Source organism: Taudactylus pleione, unplaced genomic scaffold, assembly GCF_031769625.1.
Source record: "Taudactylus pleione unplaced genomic scaffold, aTauple2 ptg000292l, whole genome shotgun sequence".
In the NCBI taxonomy this organism is placed as follows: Eukaryota; Metazoa; Chordata; class Amphibia; order Anura; family Myobatrachidae; genus Taudactylus; species Taudactylus pleione.
The window spans coordinates 345,110-364,448 of record NW_028284694.1 but is presented as its reverse complement, the minus strand read 5'-3'; the positions used below and the strand labels follow the sequence as shown (position 1 = coordinate 364,448).

The 19,339-nt window shown below is 43.0% G+C and overlaps 1 protein-coding gene across 4 annotated transcripts in view; it reads right to left on the bottom strand.

The window, feature by feature from the left end:
* The window catches only part of ZFYVE27 (zinc finger FYVE-type containing 27), a 97,921-nt gene that overhangs the window by 57,357 nt on the left and 21,225 nt on the right, over positions 1-19,339 (bottom strand). For all 4 annotated transcript variants that reach the window (XM_088482749.1, XM_088482747.1, XM_088482748.1 and 1 more), the window contains exon 6: positions 11,161-11,273. In XM_088482749.1, coding sequence (XP_088338875.1) covers positions 11,161-11,273 — 113 coding nt within the window. The remainder of the gene's footprint in view (positions 1-11,160; positions 11,274-19,339) is intronic.

Genomic DNA, 19,339 nt, shown 5'->3' with positions numbered 1-19,339 from the left:
TGGCCACAGCAAACGCCGGCTTACTTCCCCCCGGTCCCGGCCCAAGCTACCACCTGCAGAGGACAGCCATCTTGCTGCACCCAAGTGAAGCCACAGTGAGTACACCTGCTGGAGGCTCCTACTGAGGCTGCGCAAGGAATTGAATCTTCCTATCTCTATAATGGTGCAATTTTGAGGTAATCGTTTAAAAACTGTAACTTTCTCAATTACCTGAACCCCAAAAGGCCCTACACTGGAACAATAGCTACCTAATAAAACAAACCCCAAGTATAAATTTGCCCCCTACCCTGAGTTATGCCTCCCCAAATATCCCCCATAGAGAACAGAAGAAAAAGTGGTCCTAACTGAGGGCCTGGTTCAGAGCCGCTCGTAAGCGGCCGCTCGTTCGCTCTGGGCGATGTTCGCACAACTGCGCATGCGTATGAGTCGTAATGCGCATGCGCCAACCAGTCATTGCGGTCGGATGCGCTCGCAAAACAGCGAGGGGCTGCTAATTTGATTGACAGAATGTACCGTTTGTGGGTGGTAACAGGGGAAGGTGCTTGAAAACGGGGGAGTGGAGATCCGAACGCAGGCGTGCCTAACGGTCAAAAGGGCGTTTAATGGGAGTGCATAATTACTAAAGGAGCGTCATCGACCACGTCACTTGGTTGTCTTTTAGCCTGAACTGCTCGCAGTGATAGCGGTAAGGAAAAGCTACCACAAGCACTGCGAGCAGTTCAGATGCCTTTCGATGTACCCGATTAATCTAATAAATACCGGAGATGACGTGTGATGCGAACGGCAAAGGGGCGTCTTTACAAAATAGCGAGCGCATTTTTCGTTCGCTCGCTCAGACAAAGGCGTCAACAAACCGCAAAGAGCGAGCGCTCAATTTAAATAGACGGCCCCTTTTTTTGGAACGACCGTCTGCAAATAGCGTCCGGCTCTGAATCAGGCCCTGAGTGTGTCAGAAAAACTGACAGTTGGAACTTTAGATTACTCCCAAATCCTTACTTTTTATTTTTTTGCCCTGAAATTTGGCATGCTGCACCGAGCGACAGTTCTACCCGCCCATGCCAAATTTCAGCTCAGTACTTCCTATAGCTTTTGAGGTGTAGCCCCTTAAACACCATGCCCCCCCCCCCCCCCGTCCGGAATTCTCTATGGAGATTTCTGTTTTTTTCGATTCAGTCTGAATATAAGGGCACACCTCTGCCCTTAAAATATTATATATATATTACATATTATATATATATATATATGTAAATATACACACATACATACACATACACACACACACACTGTATATACACACACACACACACACACACACAGTATACAGATAGAGAGAGGAAGAACTATGGTCAGGTAGCCTATAAAGCTTAGTTAGTACATATAATTCTAGCCATTTATTCCTAGGTCAGAAATAGGAGGATTCATCAATGAGTGCAGGGAGCAATATATGCTGGGTAATAGAATTTATTATAGGGACTGGCTGGCGAGCGTGATGCTCGCGGGCGTTTGCTGCGCAGTAGAATAATGGTCATACAGTAGCTTTGTATAAAGCAGCTAAAATAAGTACAGGGAAAGTGGACTTTAAGACTATGGGGTTTATTTACTAAGCAAGCCCAATGTGTTGGGAGCCTGAAATATAAAAGGATAATGCTTTTACCAGCAAATTACAGGCTCAGTAAATAAATCCCTATAACAGCTCTATAAAAACGATTACCTTTTTGACCCTGCTTTTGGTCCAAGTCATAACGCAACGGTTGTGATAAATTAGCAGCATAATTAGTGTAACCACAGCAGATTATATAGGTCCAGCATAGAGTCAAAGCATTTTCTATGGCTCAATTTTCTCCGCCCCGATAGAACCCGGCCACAAGACAGCTGCTGCCTCGCCAGATTCAGATCAGGGAATTGTGTAAGACACATCAATAGCCACAGTTAAAACATAACTGTCCATGTTCCAGCCTGTCCTTAATGCTCTCGCCTGCATTAAAATGACATTTGGACAAATTGCTCAAGGTCCCATCAAGCGTTTAAGCATTGGCCAGATGGAACCATGCGCAACGTCCGTAATTACAGGCTCACACGGTCATCAGTTTGGTCTCGGGGCTGTAACGCCATCCAAAGTCTGACACTCCGCTGCCATTCCAGAAAAGATCCGAGCAGCGTGGACAAAAAGACCTCGCCGTAGCTCTGTAGCACACATCCTTCTCTTCTCGCTGGACCAGAGACGTGTCCGGCCCGGGGACATCACAGTGCCAGAATTTAAATGGATGCAATTTGTGTTTCAGCTTCCAAATGCAAACATCTGTCTCTCCTTTATGCTTGGAGAGGCAGGAGGCGAGTAAGGGATGGATAAAGGGGGTGAGGTGCTATGTACTAAAGAGATTTATCAGTGTTCACATTTTTTTTTTATTTTAATTTAAATAAATAAAAATAAAAAACACACTAGTACAAGTTTATGGAGAGGCTGAGCATGGAAAATAGCAAATGCCATCTGTCTTTCTGGAATTAGAAAAGTTCTAGAAAAGGAACTCACGGATCACGCAGTTTGTGCTTAAGATTGTCAAAACAATAACTGCAAATATAAGCTGCTAATTACAATTACCAATTGTTTTTTTTCTTATCTTCGAGCTGCCGCCAATTAACCACCATAAAAGCAATGCAGCTCTGGGATTTAAACTTTGAAGGTATTTAAACAAGCAAATCGTCTGGATCAAATTTGCAAAAACCAGAAGATTGCCCGCTGTGGTCTGCAAACCTTTCTCATTTTATATACATCAAGTGCAATCAGCGACTTTCCACGATGACACCGAAAGATACAAGGGGTCACCCCCCTCCCCGTAAGCCTTCCACTCACAAACAGACCCCCAAGTTACAATTTTACATCTTTCCCCTCTGCAATGCTGCGGAGGTCCTGATCGCAGCAAATTGGGATGTTCATGTAAGAAAAAAATGTTAGGAGGGAGGGATAATGCAACTAGGGAAAAGAACCCGAAACCTTTTGTTCGTGTATGTTCAATCAAAAGACAGCTGAATAACAGCCCTGCCATCTAGTGGTTACTCTTTATACTACAATTTGTACTGCACAGAGAAGGTCAGAGAAATAGATTTTTACCATAGTAGCAGACAATGCACTTCCCAGCTGAAAGTCCCATGTGTACTTCTTTCATTACTGACTGGTGCATTGGTGCCTTTACAAAAGTTGCCCCGGAATAACTAGTTACTTTAGTATTATTGCAACGGTAGAAAAATTATAGTCTAAGGCAGTGGTTCCCAAACTTTTTCAAATCACGGCACCCTAGTACAGTGTTGGCTAACCTTGACACTCCAGCTGTTGTGGAACTATATATCCCACCATGCCCTGCCACAGTTTTAGCATGCCCTAATAAAAAAACTGTAGCAGTGCATGCTGGGTTATATAGTTCCATAACAGCTGGAGTGTCAAGGTTAGCCAACACTGCCTTTCTGGTTTCAGTGGGGAGCAATGTGTGATAGTTCTGGTTTCAGTGGGGAGCAATGTGTGATAGTTCTGGTTTCAGTGGGGAGCAATGTGTGATAGTTCTGGTTTCAGTGGGGAGCAATGTGTGATAGTTCTGGTTTCAGTGGGGAGCAATGTGTGATAGTTCTGGTTTCTGTGGGGAGCAATGTGTGATAGTTCTGGTTTCTGTGGGGAGCAATGTGTGATAGTTCTGGTTTCTGTGGGGAGCAATGTGTGATAGTTCTGGTTTCTGTGGGGAGCAATGTGTGATAGTTCTGGTTTCTGTGGGGAGCAATGTGTGATAGTTCTGGTTTCTGTGGGGAGCAATGTGTGATAGTTCTGGTTTCTGTGGGGAGCAATGTGTGATAGTACTGGTTTCTGTGGGGAGCAATGTGTTCTAGTTCTTTTTTTCTGGGGGAGCAATGTGTCCTAGTTCTTTTTTCAGTGGGGAGCAATGTGTGATAGTTGTTTTTTAAGTAAGTAAAAACTCTCTCTACTCATGTTAATGGAAATAATAACAAATATCAACATATATTAAATATATGTTGATATTTGTTATTATATATTCTATTTGATAAAGAAAATGGATGGTGTGCATTGGCAATTGTAGAATCTTGTGTAGAGTGCCTAGAGATGAAAGTCACTCGTCTACATGATCTAAAGCGCAACATCCGTACTCCAAACACCTAGGTAATCTACGTCTTAATATACAAGAATACTTTTATAGTAGCAAACAATTCAGGAGCCATTACTTATAATAAAGGCAGAAATGGCATCTACATGAGAGTAAGTTCCTACATTACATATAATCCAGCACTAGAGGGCGACTGCACATACAGTATCTTCCATCTACATTTAATAGACTTCACAAAAGGGTTAAGAGAAACACATTGGCCGCTCACCTAGTGTAATGGACTATGACACAGCCATTCATATTGCAGTCAACTGATGGGTACGAGATCATTAAAAGTTATTAGAAACATGTAATTGCTAATTAAATTAGTTAAAACCGATCTAATGAATACATTGCATTTCAAATGAAATATAGCAGAATGAATTGCTTAGTATTGATTGAGGAATTATACATCTGCATAGTGAAAAAAACAGACCATTCATCTTCCTTATTGCTTTCAAAATACATAATACAATCTATAATGATTATATGTCTGTGCAGGAGAAGTATTAAATAGATTAGAATATCAAATATGTAACACATACTGCCCTCTAGTGTCCAAATCATTGCCGGCAACACACATTTCTGCTAATGCATCTCACAGCAGTAGCTGAAAGTACACAAGAAATGGTATACTTTCTTGTCCATTTAAACAAGCACATCCTACATAAAGCAAATGGGTGCGCACCTATCACCAATTAAATATTAGTAGGGATTTCCATAGTTGCCAACATACACTCGTTAGTGGGCATAGCTGAGCTCAGTTTATATAGAAATCATTGGATTGATCAAACCTCACAGGGTGGCAGAATGTACAGTATGCAAGTGTTGGGATAGGCTACTGGAACTGTGGGCCTGATTCAGAGCCGCTCGCTCTGACAGAGCCGGGCTTTTTTTTTATTGGAGCGGCCTCTTGGCGAGCGGCCATGATGATGGTCCATCGGGCTTGCGACGAGACCCTTGTGGTAAGGTCTCGTTCATCGCAAGCCCCAGGGAGCTTTCGGCTCTAACAGAGCCGGAAGCTCTCCACTGACATCACAAGTCATGTCAGTGGGGCCGCCCCCAAACGGCAGGCGTTCTCATGGGAACAACTCCGTTTGGGCAGCCACCCCCCCGACCCGCCCACCAAAGGGGACGAGCTGTCACTCAACATCGACAGCTCGCCCCCTTTGGTGCGAGACCCGGAGCGACGGATTGCCCGTCGCTAGCCGGGGCTCGCACATGCGCACGACGGAGCCGGCTCCGTCATTTGCATGCGCTGTGGGCCACAATCGACCCGGTTGCGAGCGCTCAGCGCTTGCGACCGGGTCTGAATCAGGCCCTCTGCACTGAACTCTGATTGGATGCTGGAGTTCAGTGCAATAGAGGATCAGCCAATAGCCGGCTGTTAGAAACTTTGGGGGCAGAATTACAGATGTGTCCTTTTATACTGTTGCTCAAGTTGTGTCGTCATATCAATTCCTGTGCCGTTAAAGTCGCAGCCCAGCGTCTCTAGTACAGTGTGAGCGGCTTTTTGCTGCATCTGCGTTGCGACTAAAGGTTGGTACACACCTGCAGAGGATGGTTGTCCACACACATTGACCAACCATCATCTGCGGTCCCGTGTCGTCCCCAGCGGCCTCTGCAGCAAGTGTATGGGCGGTCGGCTGACCGCCCGTACACACAGCACGATGAGCAGATATATCTGCCATCGGCTATGCTGCACAGGCGACGCAATATGTATGAACAACATCATTCCCAGACATATGAGCTGTACACACTGGCCAACGTGCACACGATATATCGGCCGTCCAATTGAACAAGTGGAGGTGTAACCAGCCAGATACTAGCTATTGTTTTATAGAATGTACTACGGAAATAATAGCTACAATCTGGAAATCTTCTCTGCTCGTCCTTTTTATAAAGTTTGATAAGTCGCCCCCTTGCCTCCAGGCACGCAACTCTTTTCCTATATTTCCCCTACTGTACTAGTAAAGTCACATGTATGAAGAAGACTTAATGATAGCATGTATGTCAAGCAGGGAAAACTGCAGGGGTCTGACCACATGTATGATAACATGCAATGTGTTTTATAACTTCACACCCAAGTACCCAGGTCTGTATGAGAACCATATTCTTACTGCAAGTCCACATATTGTAATATTTGTTCAGCTACCCAACTTGGGCAACATTATCATTATCTGGCCAGTCCCTGAACTAATCTAAAATTGTAATAAAACATTCAATCCGTATCCACAAAGTTTCGCGTTGTAAAGTATTCTAAGCCTAAGCGCCTCTCTGCAAGGCGCTGCACTGTACAATGGTCAATGGAAACATCCAAGTCTTTCAATCAATGTAAAAATAAAAATCACAGAATTACTGAATGTGCAGATAGGTGACTGGCAATCATTGAGATGTGTGATATGCACTATTATGTATGTGTGGATAGGTGACTGGCAATCATTGAGATGTGTGATATGCACTATTATGTATGTGTGGATAGGTGACTGGCAATCATTGAGATGTGTGATATGTACTATTATGTATGTGTGGATAGGTGACTGGCAATCATTGAGATGTGTGATATGCACTATTATGTATGTGTGGATAGGTGACTGGCAATAATTGAGATGTGTGATATGCACTATTATGTATGTGTGGATAGGTGACTGGCAATCATTGAGATGTGTGATATGCACTATTATGTATGTGTGGATAGGTGACTGGCAATCATTGAGATGTGTGATATGCACTATTATGTATGTGTGGATAGGTGACTGGCAATCATTGAGATGTGTGATATGCACTATTATGTATGTGTGGATAGGTGACTGGCAATCATTGAGATGTGTGATATGCACTATTATGTATGTGTGGATAGGTGACTGGCAATCATTGAGATGTGTGATATGCACTATTATGTATGTGTGGATAGGTGACTGGCAATCATTGAGATGTGTGATATGCACTATTATGTATGTGTGGATAGGTGACTGGCAATCATTGAGATGTGTGATATGTACTATTATGTATGTGTGGATAGGTGACTGGCAATCATTGAGATGTGTGATATGCACTATTATGTATGTGTGGATAGGTGACTGGCAATAATTGAGATGTGTGATATGCACTATTATGTATGTGTGGATAGGTGACTGGCAATCATTGAGATGTGTGATATGCACTATTATGTATGTGTGGATAGGTGACTGGCAATCATTGAGATGTGTGATATGCACTATTATGTATGTGTGGATAGGTGACTGGCAATCATTGAGATGTGTGATATGCACTATTATGTATGTGTGGATAGGTAACTGGCAATCATTGAGATGTGTGATATGCACTATTATGTATGTGTGGATAGGTGACTGGCAATCATTGAGATGTGTGATATGCACTATTATGTATGTGTGGATAGGTGACTGGCAATCATTGAGATGTGTGATATGCACTATTATGTATGTGTGGATAGGTGACTGGCAATCATTGAGATGTGTGATATGCACTATTATGTATGTGTGGATAGGTGACTGGCAATCATTGAGATGTGTGATATGCACTATTATGTATGTGTGGATAGGTGACTGGCAATCATTGAGATGTGTGATATGCACTATTATGTATGTGTGGATAGGTGACTGGCAATCATTGAGATGTGTGATATGCACTATTATGTATGTGTGGATAGGTGACTGGCAATCATTGATGTGTGATATGCACTATTATGTATGTGTGGATAGGTGACTGGCAATCATTGAGATGTGTGTGATATGTACTATTATGTATGTGTGGATAGGTGACTGGCAATCATTGATGTGTGATATGCACTATTATGTATGTGTGGATAGGTGACTGGCAATCATTGAGATGTGTGATATGCACTATTATGTATGTGTGGATAGGTAACTGGCAATCATTGAGATGTGTGATATGTACTATTATGTATGTGTGGATAGGTGACTGGCAATCATTGAGATGTGTGATATGCACTATTATGTATGTGTGGATAGGTGACTGGTAATCATTGAGATGTGTGATATGCACTATTATGTATGTGTGGATAGGTGACTGGCAATCATTGAGATGTGTGATATGCACTATTATGTATGTGTGGATAGGTGACTGGCAATCATTGAGATGTGTGATATGCACTATTATGTATGTGTGGATAGGTGACTGGCAATCATTGAGATGTGTGATATGCACTATTATGTATGTGTGGATAGGTGACTGGCAATCATTGAGATGTGTGATATGCACTATTATGTATGTGTGGATAGGTGACTGGCAATCATTGAGATGTGTGATATGCACTATTATGTATGTGTGGATAGGTGACTGGTAATCATTGAGATGTGTGATATGCACTATTATGTATGTGTGGATAGGTGACTGGCAATCATTGATGTGTGATATGCACTATTATGTATGTGTGGATAGGTGACTGGCAATCATTGAGATGTGTGATATGCACTATTATGTATGTGTGGATAGGTGACTGGCAATCATTGAGATGTGTGATATGCACTATTATGTATGTGTGGATAGGTGACTGGCAATCATTGAGATGTGTGATATGTACTATTATGTATGTGTGGATAGGTGACTGGCAATCATTGAGATGTGTGATATGCACTATTATGTATGTGTGGATAGGTGACTGGCAATCATTGAGATGTGTGATATGCACTATTATGTATGTGTGGATAGGTGACTGGCAATCATTGAGATGTGTGATATGCACTATTATGTATGTGTGGATAGGTGACTGGCAATCATTGATGTGTGATATGCACTATTATGTATGTGTGGATAGGTGACTGGCAATCATTGAGATGTGTGATATGCACTATTATGTATGTGTGGATAGGTGACTGGCAATCATTGAGATGTGTGATATGCACTATTATGTATGTGTGGATAGGTGACTGGCAATCATTGAGATGTGTGATATGCACTATTATGTATGTGTGGATAGGTGACTGGCAATCATTGAGATGTGTGATATGCACTATTATGTATGTGTGGATAGGTGACTGGCAATCATTGAGATGTGTGATATGCACTATTATGTATGTGTGGATAGGTGACTGGCAATCATTGAGATGTGTGATATGCACTATTATGTATGTGTGGATAGGTGACTGGCAATCATTGAGATGTGTGATATGCACTATTATGTATGTGTGGATAGGTGACTGGCAATCATTGAGATGTGTGATATGCACTATTATGTATGTGTGGATAGGTGACTGGCAATCATTGAGATGTGTGATATGCACTATTATGTATGTGTGGATAGGTGACTGGCAATCATTGAGATGTGTGATATGCACTATTATGTATGTGTGGATAGGTGACTGGCAATCATTGAGATGTGTGATATGCACTATTATGTATGTGTGGATAGGTGACTGGCAATCATTGATGTGTGATATGCACTATTATGTATGTGTGGATAGGTGACTGGCAATCATTGAGATGTGTGATATGCACTATTATGTATGTGTGGATAGGTGACTGGCAATCATTGAGATGTGTGATATGCACTATTATGTATGTGTGGATAGGTGACTGGCAATCATTGAGATGTGTGATATGCACTATTATGTATGTGTGGATAGGTGACTGGCAATCATTGAGATGTGTGATATGCACTATTATGTATGTGTGGATAGGTGACTGGCAATCATTGAGATGTGTGATATGTACTATTATGTATGTGTGGATAGGTGACTGGCAATCATTGATATGTGTGATATGCACTATTATGTATGTGTGGATAGGTGACTGGCAATCATTGAGATGTGTGATATGCACTATTATGTATGTGTGGATAGGTGACTGGCAATCATTGAGATGTGTGATATGCACTATTATGTATGTGTGGATAGGTGACTGGCAATCATTGAGATGTGTGATATGTACTATTATGTATGTGTGGATAGGTGACTGGCAATCATTGATATGTGTGATATGCACTATTATGTATGTGTGGATAGGTGACTGGCAATCATTGAGATGTGTGATATGCACTATTATGTATGTGTGGATAGGTGACTGGCAATCATTGAGATGTGTGATATGCACTATTATGTATGTGTGGATAGGTGACTGGCAATCATTGAGATGTGTGATATGCACTATTATGTATGTGTGGATAGGTGACTGGCAATCATTGATGTGTGATATGCACTATTATGTATGTGTGGATAGGTGACTGGCAATCATTGAGATGTGTGATATGCACTATTATGTATGTGTGGATAGGTGACTGGCAATCATTGAGATGTGTGATATGCACTATTATGTATGTGTGGATAGGTGACTGGCAATCATTGATGTGTGATATGTACTATTATGTATGTGTGGATAGGTGACTGGCAATCATTGAGATGTGTGATATGTACTATTATCTATGTGTGGATAGGTGACTGGCAATCATTGAGATGTGTGATATGCACTATTATTTATGTGTGGATAGGTGACTGGCAATCATTGATGTGTGATATGCACTATTATGTATGTGTGGATAGGTGACTGGCAATCATTGATATGTGTGATATGCACTATTATGCATTTAATATAACTACAACAAAGTACCCACTGGCTCCCCTTTGTCACCTCTACCCATTGTGCATGTTGCACTAAGCCAGGCAGGACCTGCGCAACTTGTGAAACTACCAAACGGGCACACGCATCACACAAGCTCACAGTAAAGGTTATTACATACGTCCCTCATGTTGGCTATCACTCTATGATCTAATTACAGCTCTCTAAGGCTCAGAACAAATTGTAACATGGTCCTTTCTTCCCATCGTGACCTTAATGGCCTCACAGAGCCACATAGATCACAATGCCGTGTTACCGTACAATATATCACTGTTTCTAGAGGTGAGTGCACTACACAGTGTTCATCACACAGCAGACAGGGCTCCTAATAGATGGGGACAATCACATCCATGGCTTGTTATGTTCTCTCCCTGTAATAGGGCCAATGAGTTGGTAACTGTACAGTAATAGGTCATCTTACCTCTGTAGAAGTCAGAGTTTCTCAGAAACAAGGCGCTGTTCACAATGGCCAGAACCCAACACAGGGGCATGAGATAGAGGGTGCAGATGGAGCCCAGCAGCAGTCCGTACAACCTGATGGAGAGGAGAGGACAGGTTACAGGTTGTCATTCACTAAAAGACCCGAAAACCTCATAGCGCTCAAATGACATCATTCGTACACAGCGAAGGAGGAATGCATGAACCCCTCTCATCAGGAAAGTGGACGCTGATTATTAATTCCAGGACAGAAGCAAATGTCACTGCATCTTCAAAATGGAGACGTTGCCCATAGCAACCAGATTCTACTTAACATCTAACTAGGACCATCTACAAGATAAGAGCTAGAATCTGATTGGTTGCTATGGGCAACATCCCCCCTTCTAAAAAATTCTCACTTTAGTAAATATTCCCCAAAGTGTCAAGTTACTTGTTACCGGTCATGATACAGACAACATGATTAGCCACTTTGTGTACAGCTGTCTATTATTTTGTAGCATTGAGACAAGTCAATAAGACTTGATGGAAAAAGGCCACACTGATCACTACAGCTTCACTGGATAACATGAATAAGACGTATTCCAGGTACAAATATGAACAGTGCGGGGCCTTTTCTGGTGCAAAGCTGTAGCTATGAATATGGGTAAATATCCGTTTAAGCAGTAATATAGTTTCTATAAAACAGAGTTTTCCTCTACTCGTCTGTGGCCCAAATTATTCCGCTGCCTATTGATTATGGAGGTAAATGGTCTCAGTGTTCTCTAATGTCTCAGAGGGAAAATGATTAATGCACATTTAGCAGCAAATGTCTGCGCTGGAAGTATTGGAAGACGCTTTGATAGGGACAGAGGGTAAGAGATTCCTGTAATCAGCTCTGCATATAGATCCAAGCCTGACATTTGTGGTATGTGACTTGTTTTACCCCTCACTGTGACTATGCTCCTCGACTGTCCTCTAGCACCGTTAACCCTTGCAGAGTGGTACAGACTACAGAATAAAGTTATGTTAAAGGGATTTATAGATTAAAGTGGATGATACTCTGTGCAGCCCTGAAAGCAAAATGGCGGATATCTTGGTGGTATTCTACTTGTAATGCCTGGAGATTGCCTTAGGCAGACAGCTCAGAGGCGAAGCTGCCATTACCAGCAACCATGATTATATGGCCGAGAAAGCTATTAAGTTACCAGCAGGGTGGGGTGGGGACTTCCATACGGGGTGACTTGCTTTGGAGACCACCAGTTGAATAGGCAAATGCAGGGGAGGGTTCCGGTTGTTTGGAAACCTCCCTCCCTAGACCGCATAATGACCACAATATAAAATAGTATAGAATACAATTTTATCAGTGCTGCATGTTTTCTTCAGTATCGCAAATGAAATAATTAGCACCACCTGTGGCTATTTTAACATGTGTCAGCCAGTAATGAACACACGTGTGTAACAACTAGGAGATCTGGAAAACATGCGCTGTTAGGATTGCACTGCTATAGATCATCTATAGGGTTAATCATGAATACAGTTATCCAGTGCATAAGGAGACCAATATGTACATACGAGTATATGTCCAGGGCAGTGCTAGGTTCCTCTGCTGCTCCCCCACACTCCTGTTTTGCTCCCATGCGCTGGAATGGAGCTCACGTGAAATAAAAACATTCAGCTCAGGCAGGATGGCCCTACTGCTGCATCTAATGGTGTACTGTGATCGCTGGTCCTGTATATATATGGCAGAATTATGACATACACTACACTTTGGGCTCTATTTATTAACATTATTTTTACTAAAATAAAGTGAAAAAGGGTATTTTCACACCCTTTTCACATTATTTTAGTATCACCTATAGTTATTACAGGGCAATTGGAGTAGAATTAGTAAAATTCTACTCCAACCCCTAAGTATCACTTATTTTTAGTAAAGCAGATCGCATTTCCCATAATTGTAATGGGAAATGTGATCCGACCACAGTTACTAAAAATAAATTGTAAAAAAATACCGGGGGAAGCCCTGTGATAATAACGCCAACCTGGAGGTGGCGTTATCCAGGGTCTCCCCCGGTTACCGGGCTCCCACTCTGCTCTAACGGGGAGAGCAGAGGCGGGAGCCGGTACCAGTAATCAGCTGTGTGGTCTAAATAGACCGCAAGCTGATATCTGTAAAAAAAAAAAAAAAAAAATTAGAAACATTTTTTTTTACTTACCTGACTCCAGGGACCGGTGATCGGGCCTCCGGTGATGGCTCCTCTCCGGTCAGCTGGTCTCCCACAGTGCACTGCTGCCCGGTCATCAGGTGATCGGGGCCCAGTGCAGTATGAGAGCTCACCTGATCGGGAAGCCCGGAGAAGATCACTGGAGGCCAGGAGGATGCAGGTAAGTGTAATGAAGGGAGGGGGAGTCGCGGGGGGGGGGAGGGGGGGTCGCGGGGGGGCGCGATCACGGGGGGCGGGGCTTACCGTCGTGGGGGTAGCAGCGACGGTGGGTCGGCGCATGCGAGGGCTCTTAGTCGCGGTATTTTTTCCGAAAATACCGCGACTAGAGTGCGGATGGGATCCGCAGGGACAGAGCTTTATCACAAGCTCTGTCCCTGCAAGGGATTTATAGTAAATCCCTGTGATATTGCCTGAATTCGCAATGCGAATTCACTCGGTAATATCACATTACAATCCGCATTCAATATGCGGATTGTAGTAAATAGAGCCCTTTGTATGATGTATATTAAAGCTGGTTAAATGCTAATTATACCCTACTCATAGACTGGCCACACTCACTCTAAAGTCAAGCACTTGGAAACCCCCCTCTAGAATTCCTACATTTGCCCCCGTGTTGTTAGGACACGCTCACTGCAGTGTGGCCTGGATTAGCATAGAAGAGTAATAATTGCCTCAGAATGGGGCAATATGGGCTAATAAGGCTCTGGCCAGTTTACATGGGCAGAGGCTGACAGCTCCCCATGTCAGGAAATTATTGTTAAATATAATCCAGTTTACAAGCAGGATTTATTTATTTATTTATTTATTTATTTTTATAGATGTTCAAAACTTCATTCCACTCTATTTCATTCCATAAATTATTCATCATCACAGAAAAGATTTCTCACCTGGGGTCCAGCATCCCAACCAATCCGGCAGTTCATGTAAATGGCCAACGTGTTGTCAGTAGTAGTGAGGACAGCACCGCAGATGCCTCATTTATAGAACTTCACTTAAGAAGGAATTTCAGCTGAGTGTACAAGTAGCCCTTAATAGGTGCGAGAGGCGCTATAGTGTTTGTTGATCAAGGCAAATTACTAAAGAATATGCAACCATTTGTTTATATAATCTATACAATGATGAATATAATAGGTTGCATACTAATAAATAGTCGTTCATACAAATGTCTGCCTTCACTGTGGCTAGGACCTGTCGACTTTCAGAAGGTCAACATGGTCATTAGGTCAACAATCAATATGTGGACATGTATTTAGGTCGACATGGTTAAAATGTTGACACATTCAGAATGATTTTGGTTATTTTATAATGTTCAATGTAGCACCCTGCACCTCTCAACCCCTGCAGTTCCTCTTTCCTGCCTGGGGTGTCACTCTCTGTGCTTCTAGATACAGACCATAGTGTGCTAGAAGCACCAGAGCAGAGTGACACCCCAGAGGTTACTAATCACCACTCTCCCTCTTACATTAGAGCAGCCCAGCACATATCTGCACTGGGAGACTGCTCACAGCAGTCTCCTATTCCTGCGGGGGGAGCGATCACACTGATCGCGCCCCTCACTGGTTATGCGCCGGGCTGAGGGGGCTCAAAATGTTTTTATTTTTTCCTAAGGGGGCGTGGCCACATCTCCCGCGATTAGGTCATGTCACCCGGGCTCGGCGCGCCTGTCCGTAATACCTTGCAATCCAGCCAAAACATTGGTAACATCGAAGTACATCGAAGCCACTCACACATTTAAGGCAAGTCTGCCTCTACCAGTAAATTGCTAACTTTCCTGCACGCACGGAGAGCTCATGCTGTGTATGCCATCACAGTGCCTGGCATCACCGGACTTGCTGCCGTTACAAACCGGTGGTGAAGTGTTCCATCCCATTGGCTTATTCCTATTAATCTGCCGAAGTTGCAGCACTGACTTATCCTTACAGCTGTGATAACAGTCAAGATCCAATTAAAAGCAGCACAGACTTGTGTGAGAAGATATTTAAAACATTCAGACTTTCGAAGTGGTGAAACGCGTCAGCCATATTTGACACTTGGCCCTGACCGCAACCAACAGTCACTGACAAAGTAGCAGCTTCCTAACCCAACCGCAAATTGTTACATCAAAATAAATTATTCTCAATGTTTAATATCTTCATCATCACAAGATCATGCTGCTTTTAATTTGTTACATATGGAAGCTATTACTTATTATTACTCAACTATGATCTGTGTTCCAAATCTCCAAGTATAATAAGAGTTAATGATTACTGTGTAATAAATTCTTGTAATTCTGTTGTGTAAAGACATTCCAGTATGACTGTTGTGACAGTGTGAATCACTCGGCTATTTTACATTTGTGTCAGCAAAATTATACTATAATTATTATTATTAATTAGGATAAGTATTTTCAGCTACCCATTAATCTGTATATTTATCTGCTATTATTTCCCCTGTAACTGGCCAATAATCTCATTTTGAGTCTTGGAAGTGAGTTTATGCAAATTAAAAGCCCAAGGGGGAGTGGCATCGGCAACTTCCTCCCGTGTATGAAAACACATGAAAATAAAGCAAAGACGCTCTGGACCAGTGGAGCCTGTGGGGGCCAGATGCATCCCAGGATTGCTGTAGCACTGCCAGGGTCGAATTAAGGTCTGTGGGGGCCAGATGCATCCCAGGATTGCTGTACCACTGCCAGGGCCGGATTAAGGTCTGTGGGGCCAGATGCATCCCAGGATTGCTGTACCACTGCCAGGGCCGGATTAAGGTCTGTGGGGGCCAGATGCATCCCAGGATTGCTGTACCACTGCCAGGGCCAGATTAAGGTCTGTGGGGGCCAGATGCATCCCAGGATTGCTGTACCACTGCCAGGGCCAGATGAATCCCAAGATTGCTGTACCACTGCCAGGGCCGTATTAAAGGCCTGTGGGGGCCAGATGCATCCCAGGATTGCTGTACCACTGCCAGGGCCGGATTAAGATCTGTGGGGGCCAGATGCATCCCAGGATTGCTGTACCACTGCCAGGGCCAGATTAAAGGCCTGTGGGGGCCAGATGCATCCCAGGATTGCTGTACCACTGCCAGGGCCGTTTTAAGGTCTGTGGGGGCCAGATGCATCCCAGGATTGCTGTACCACTGCCAGGGCCGGTTTAAGGTCTGTGGGGGCCAGATGCATCCCAGGATTGCTGTACCACTGCCAGGGCCGGATTAAGGTCTGTGGGGGCCAGATGCATCCCAGGATTGCTGTACCACTGCTATTATAACTTTGTGAACTCCAAATACACGAAAGGTAAAAAGTTCTGAAAAATAAGTTTCTTTAAATATGGCCACAAATAAGCTCCCCTAGGGACTTAGAACTTATACACATACAGGTGCTTACCCTACACCCACGGTACATTTGGCCTTACCACTTGGTGAATGGAGCTCAAATGTCACTGCAGATAGGGATCAGTGATCACTACAAAGAACATGCTGTCGCAGTACCGGCAGGGAATGCTGGATGGGCAGGAACATAACACAATAGGACACATTACATCTATGTCAGTACATTGTGTACTGTAATCGCCGATGTGTGAAATTGATGTGGTCCTTATAGGATCCAATGATCTCTATCTGCAGTGACAGCTGTGCAACATTCAACAAGTGGTGGACGCATCTCATCCTAAATGCGCCACACTAGCAAGATCCCTTAGACTGCACTGGTGCATAGACTCCACAATACAGGGTAAATAAAAATAGTGACTAGCACAATCATTGCTACCTTGCATTCCTGTTTGTTCTAGCATGCACGTAATGGGTGAATTCAACCATTTTATATACCTCACCCTAATCACCCCAATATTAAGCATACAATACTTTTTCTGGTCATGCTGAAAACTTTGCATCATCTGGGGTCAATGCATAAGAATAACTGCGTCTCTCACCGTAAACTTTATCTGCCCAACTCGCTAATCCGTTTCTGTACATTTTTGGCTGCTAAACTATATATAAATTGTTACAAATCAGATATAGCCCCGAATTCAATTAGAGGCGAAAAGTCGGAGAAGTGTCGCCTGTCCAACTTTCCGCCTCCTTCGCCTATTTCAGAGGCGAAAACTTTTCGTGCGCATCCCCGCTTTTCACCCTATTCAATTCCTAAACACGCGAAAACGGAAAGCGGTGAATGCGGGACAGGCGGAAAGTATTGTCAGAAATGGGGAAATCAGTCTGTACCCCAAAAAAAGATGCGCTTACATAGGGAATCAATGTAAATGTGTATTAATAGCCCTAATAAAAGTGTTTGGGGTACTTAAGTAGTTTAATTAGCTTCTTATAAGCGTCATTGCAAAAGTATTGAAGAAGGGCATAAAGCTGTATTTTTTTGTGAAAATAAGGAGTCCAGTCAAATTTGGTGTACTTGAAAATGGGTGCTAGCATATTTTAATGTTTCTAAAGTGAACTTTTAAAAAAATTTCAAAAACGTACCTGCTACATGCAACGTAATCAGTTTGTATGACCGCCGGTCACATGGCCGACACCGGAAGACCGGCAGCAGAGCGGATCCCGACAGGGGATTTACGTAAGTAAAACTAACCCTGTCCTCCCCCCTAACCCTCTCTTAGGAGTGCATAACCCTAACCCCCCCCAGTGCCTAACTCTAACCCCCCCTAACACCCCCCGTCCCCGCAGCCTAAACCTAAGTCTCCTGGGGGGGTGCCTAACCTTAACCTCCCCCTGGGGGTGCCTAACCCTAACCCTAACCTCCTGTTCCGCTAGCTTAACCCTCCAGGGGGGGGTGCCTCACCCTAAATCCCCCCCGGGAGCCCCTAACCTAACCCTCTCTCCTTCCCCTTCCCCCGCGGATAGTGCCCGCCGCCCAGTTTACCTTCGTTCTGTATGCCAGGCGTTGGGCTCCCAGCATAGGGATAATGATAGGCGTCGGGATTTCAAAGCCTATCATTAGACCCCTGCCAGGATTAGACAGTCGGGAAACCGGCGGTCGGCATTTCTACCGTCGACTTCCTGACTGCATCCCCATGCAACTGCAATCCCAAAAACACCTGACCCATCTTTACAGACGTACGTACGTATACAAAATTCCTTAATTGCGACGAGCAAAAAAAAAGAAAAAGACAAATATGTCTTTGTGGGAGCACTCTTATATAAGAATTAAAAGTATGATGTGTATAGAAATGAAGTGAAAATAAAACTTAACATTTATTGAAATACTTATTAAGATAAATTCCCATAAAGGGTGAAAATATAAACAGGTATCAATCCAATGAGAGGTCACCGTACCTATGATTCAAAAAGTATCACAAAGCATGTCTAAATAAATTCCAATATCATGCTATATATAAAAGTGACCTTATATTTGATCTAGAGTGACATGAAGTGTACACATATAGCAACGTTTTGTCATAAAAACCCTGAGGAAAAAGAAAGCAATTAGCATAAATTGAGGAACATATAATGTTATATATCTCCTGCAGGGATATGATATGAAGTGTACACCCGCGGCAAAAGTATTCAGAAAATAACCCTGAAGGAAAAGAGACAGAATTCTTAGAAAACATAATATATGTCTCCTACAGGTATAAATACCTACTCCAAAGTCTAAAATTGTATGACAATGAACAGCTTCCGATTGTATACACCTGAGGACAATGACTGGCAACATTAATGGCTGTTACATGAAAGGTTTCCCTTGTTATCAAAAGGGGATTTCAAGATATACAAATGTACCAGATAATATTAGGCAGTTTGTCAGAGCCACAGTGAGGTAACAGCAAATATTAATAATAAGACCTCTTGCTGAACTCCGTTGTTATTAGACACGGTATAGATGTAATGTAATCAATATTGGATGTATATATCACGTGTTGAAGGAAAAAAGTAAGATCCAGGGAGATGAGAAAGGCGAGTAGCCAATTCTGCTTTCCCCTGTCTAGGGATCAAACAGGGGATGAGAGAGAGGGAGTCGCTTGCCCTGGAGGAAACAACAGA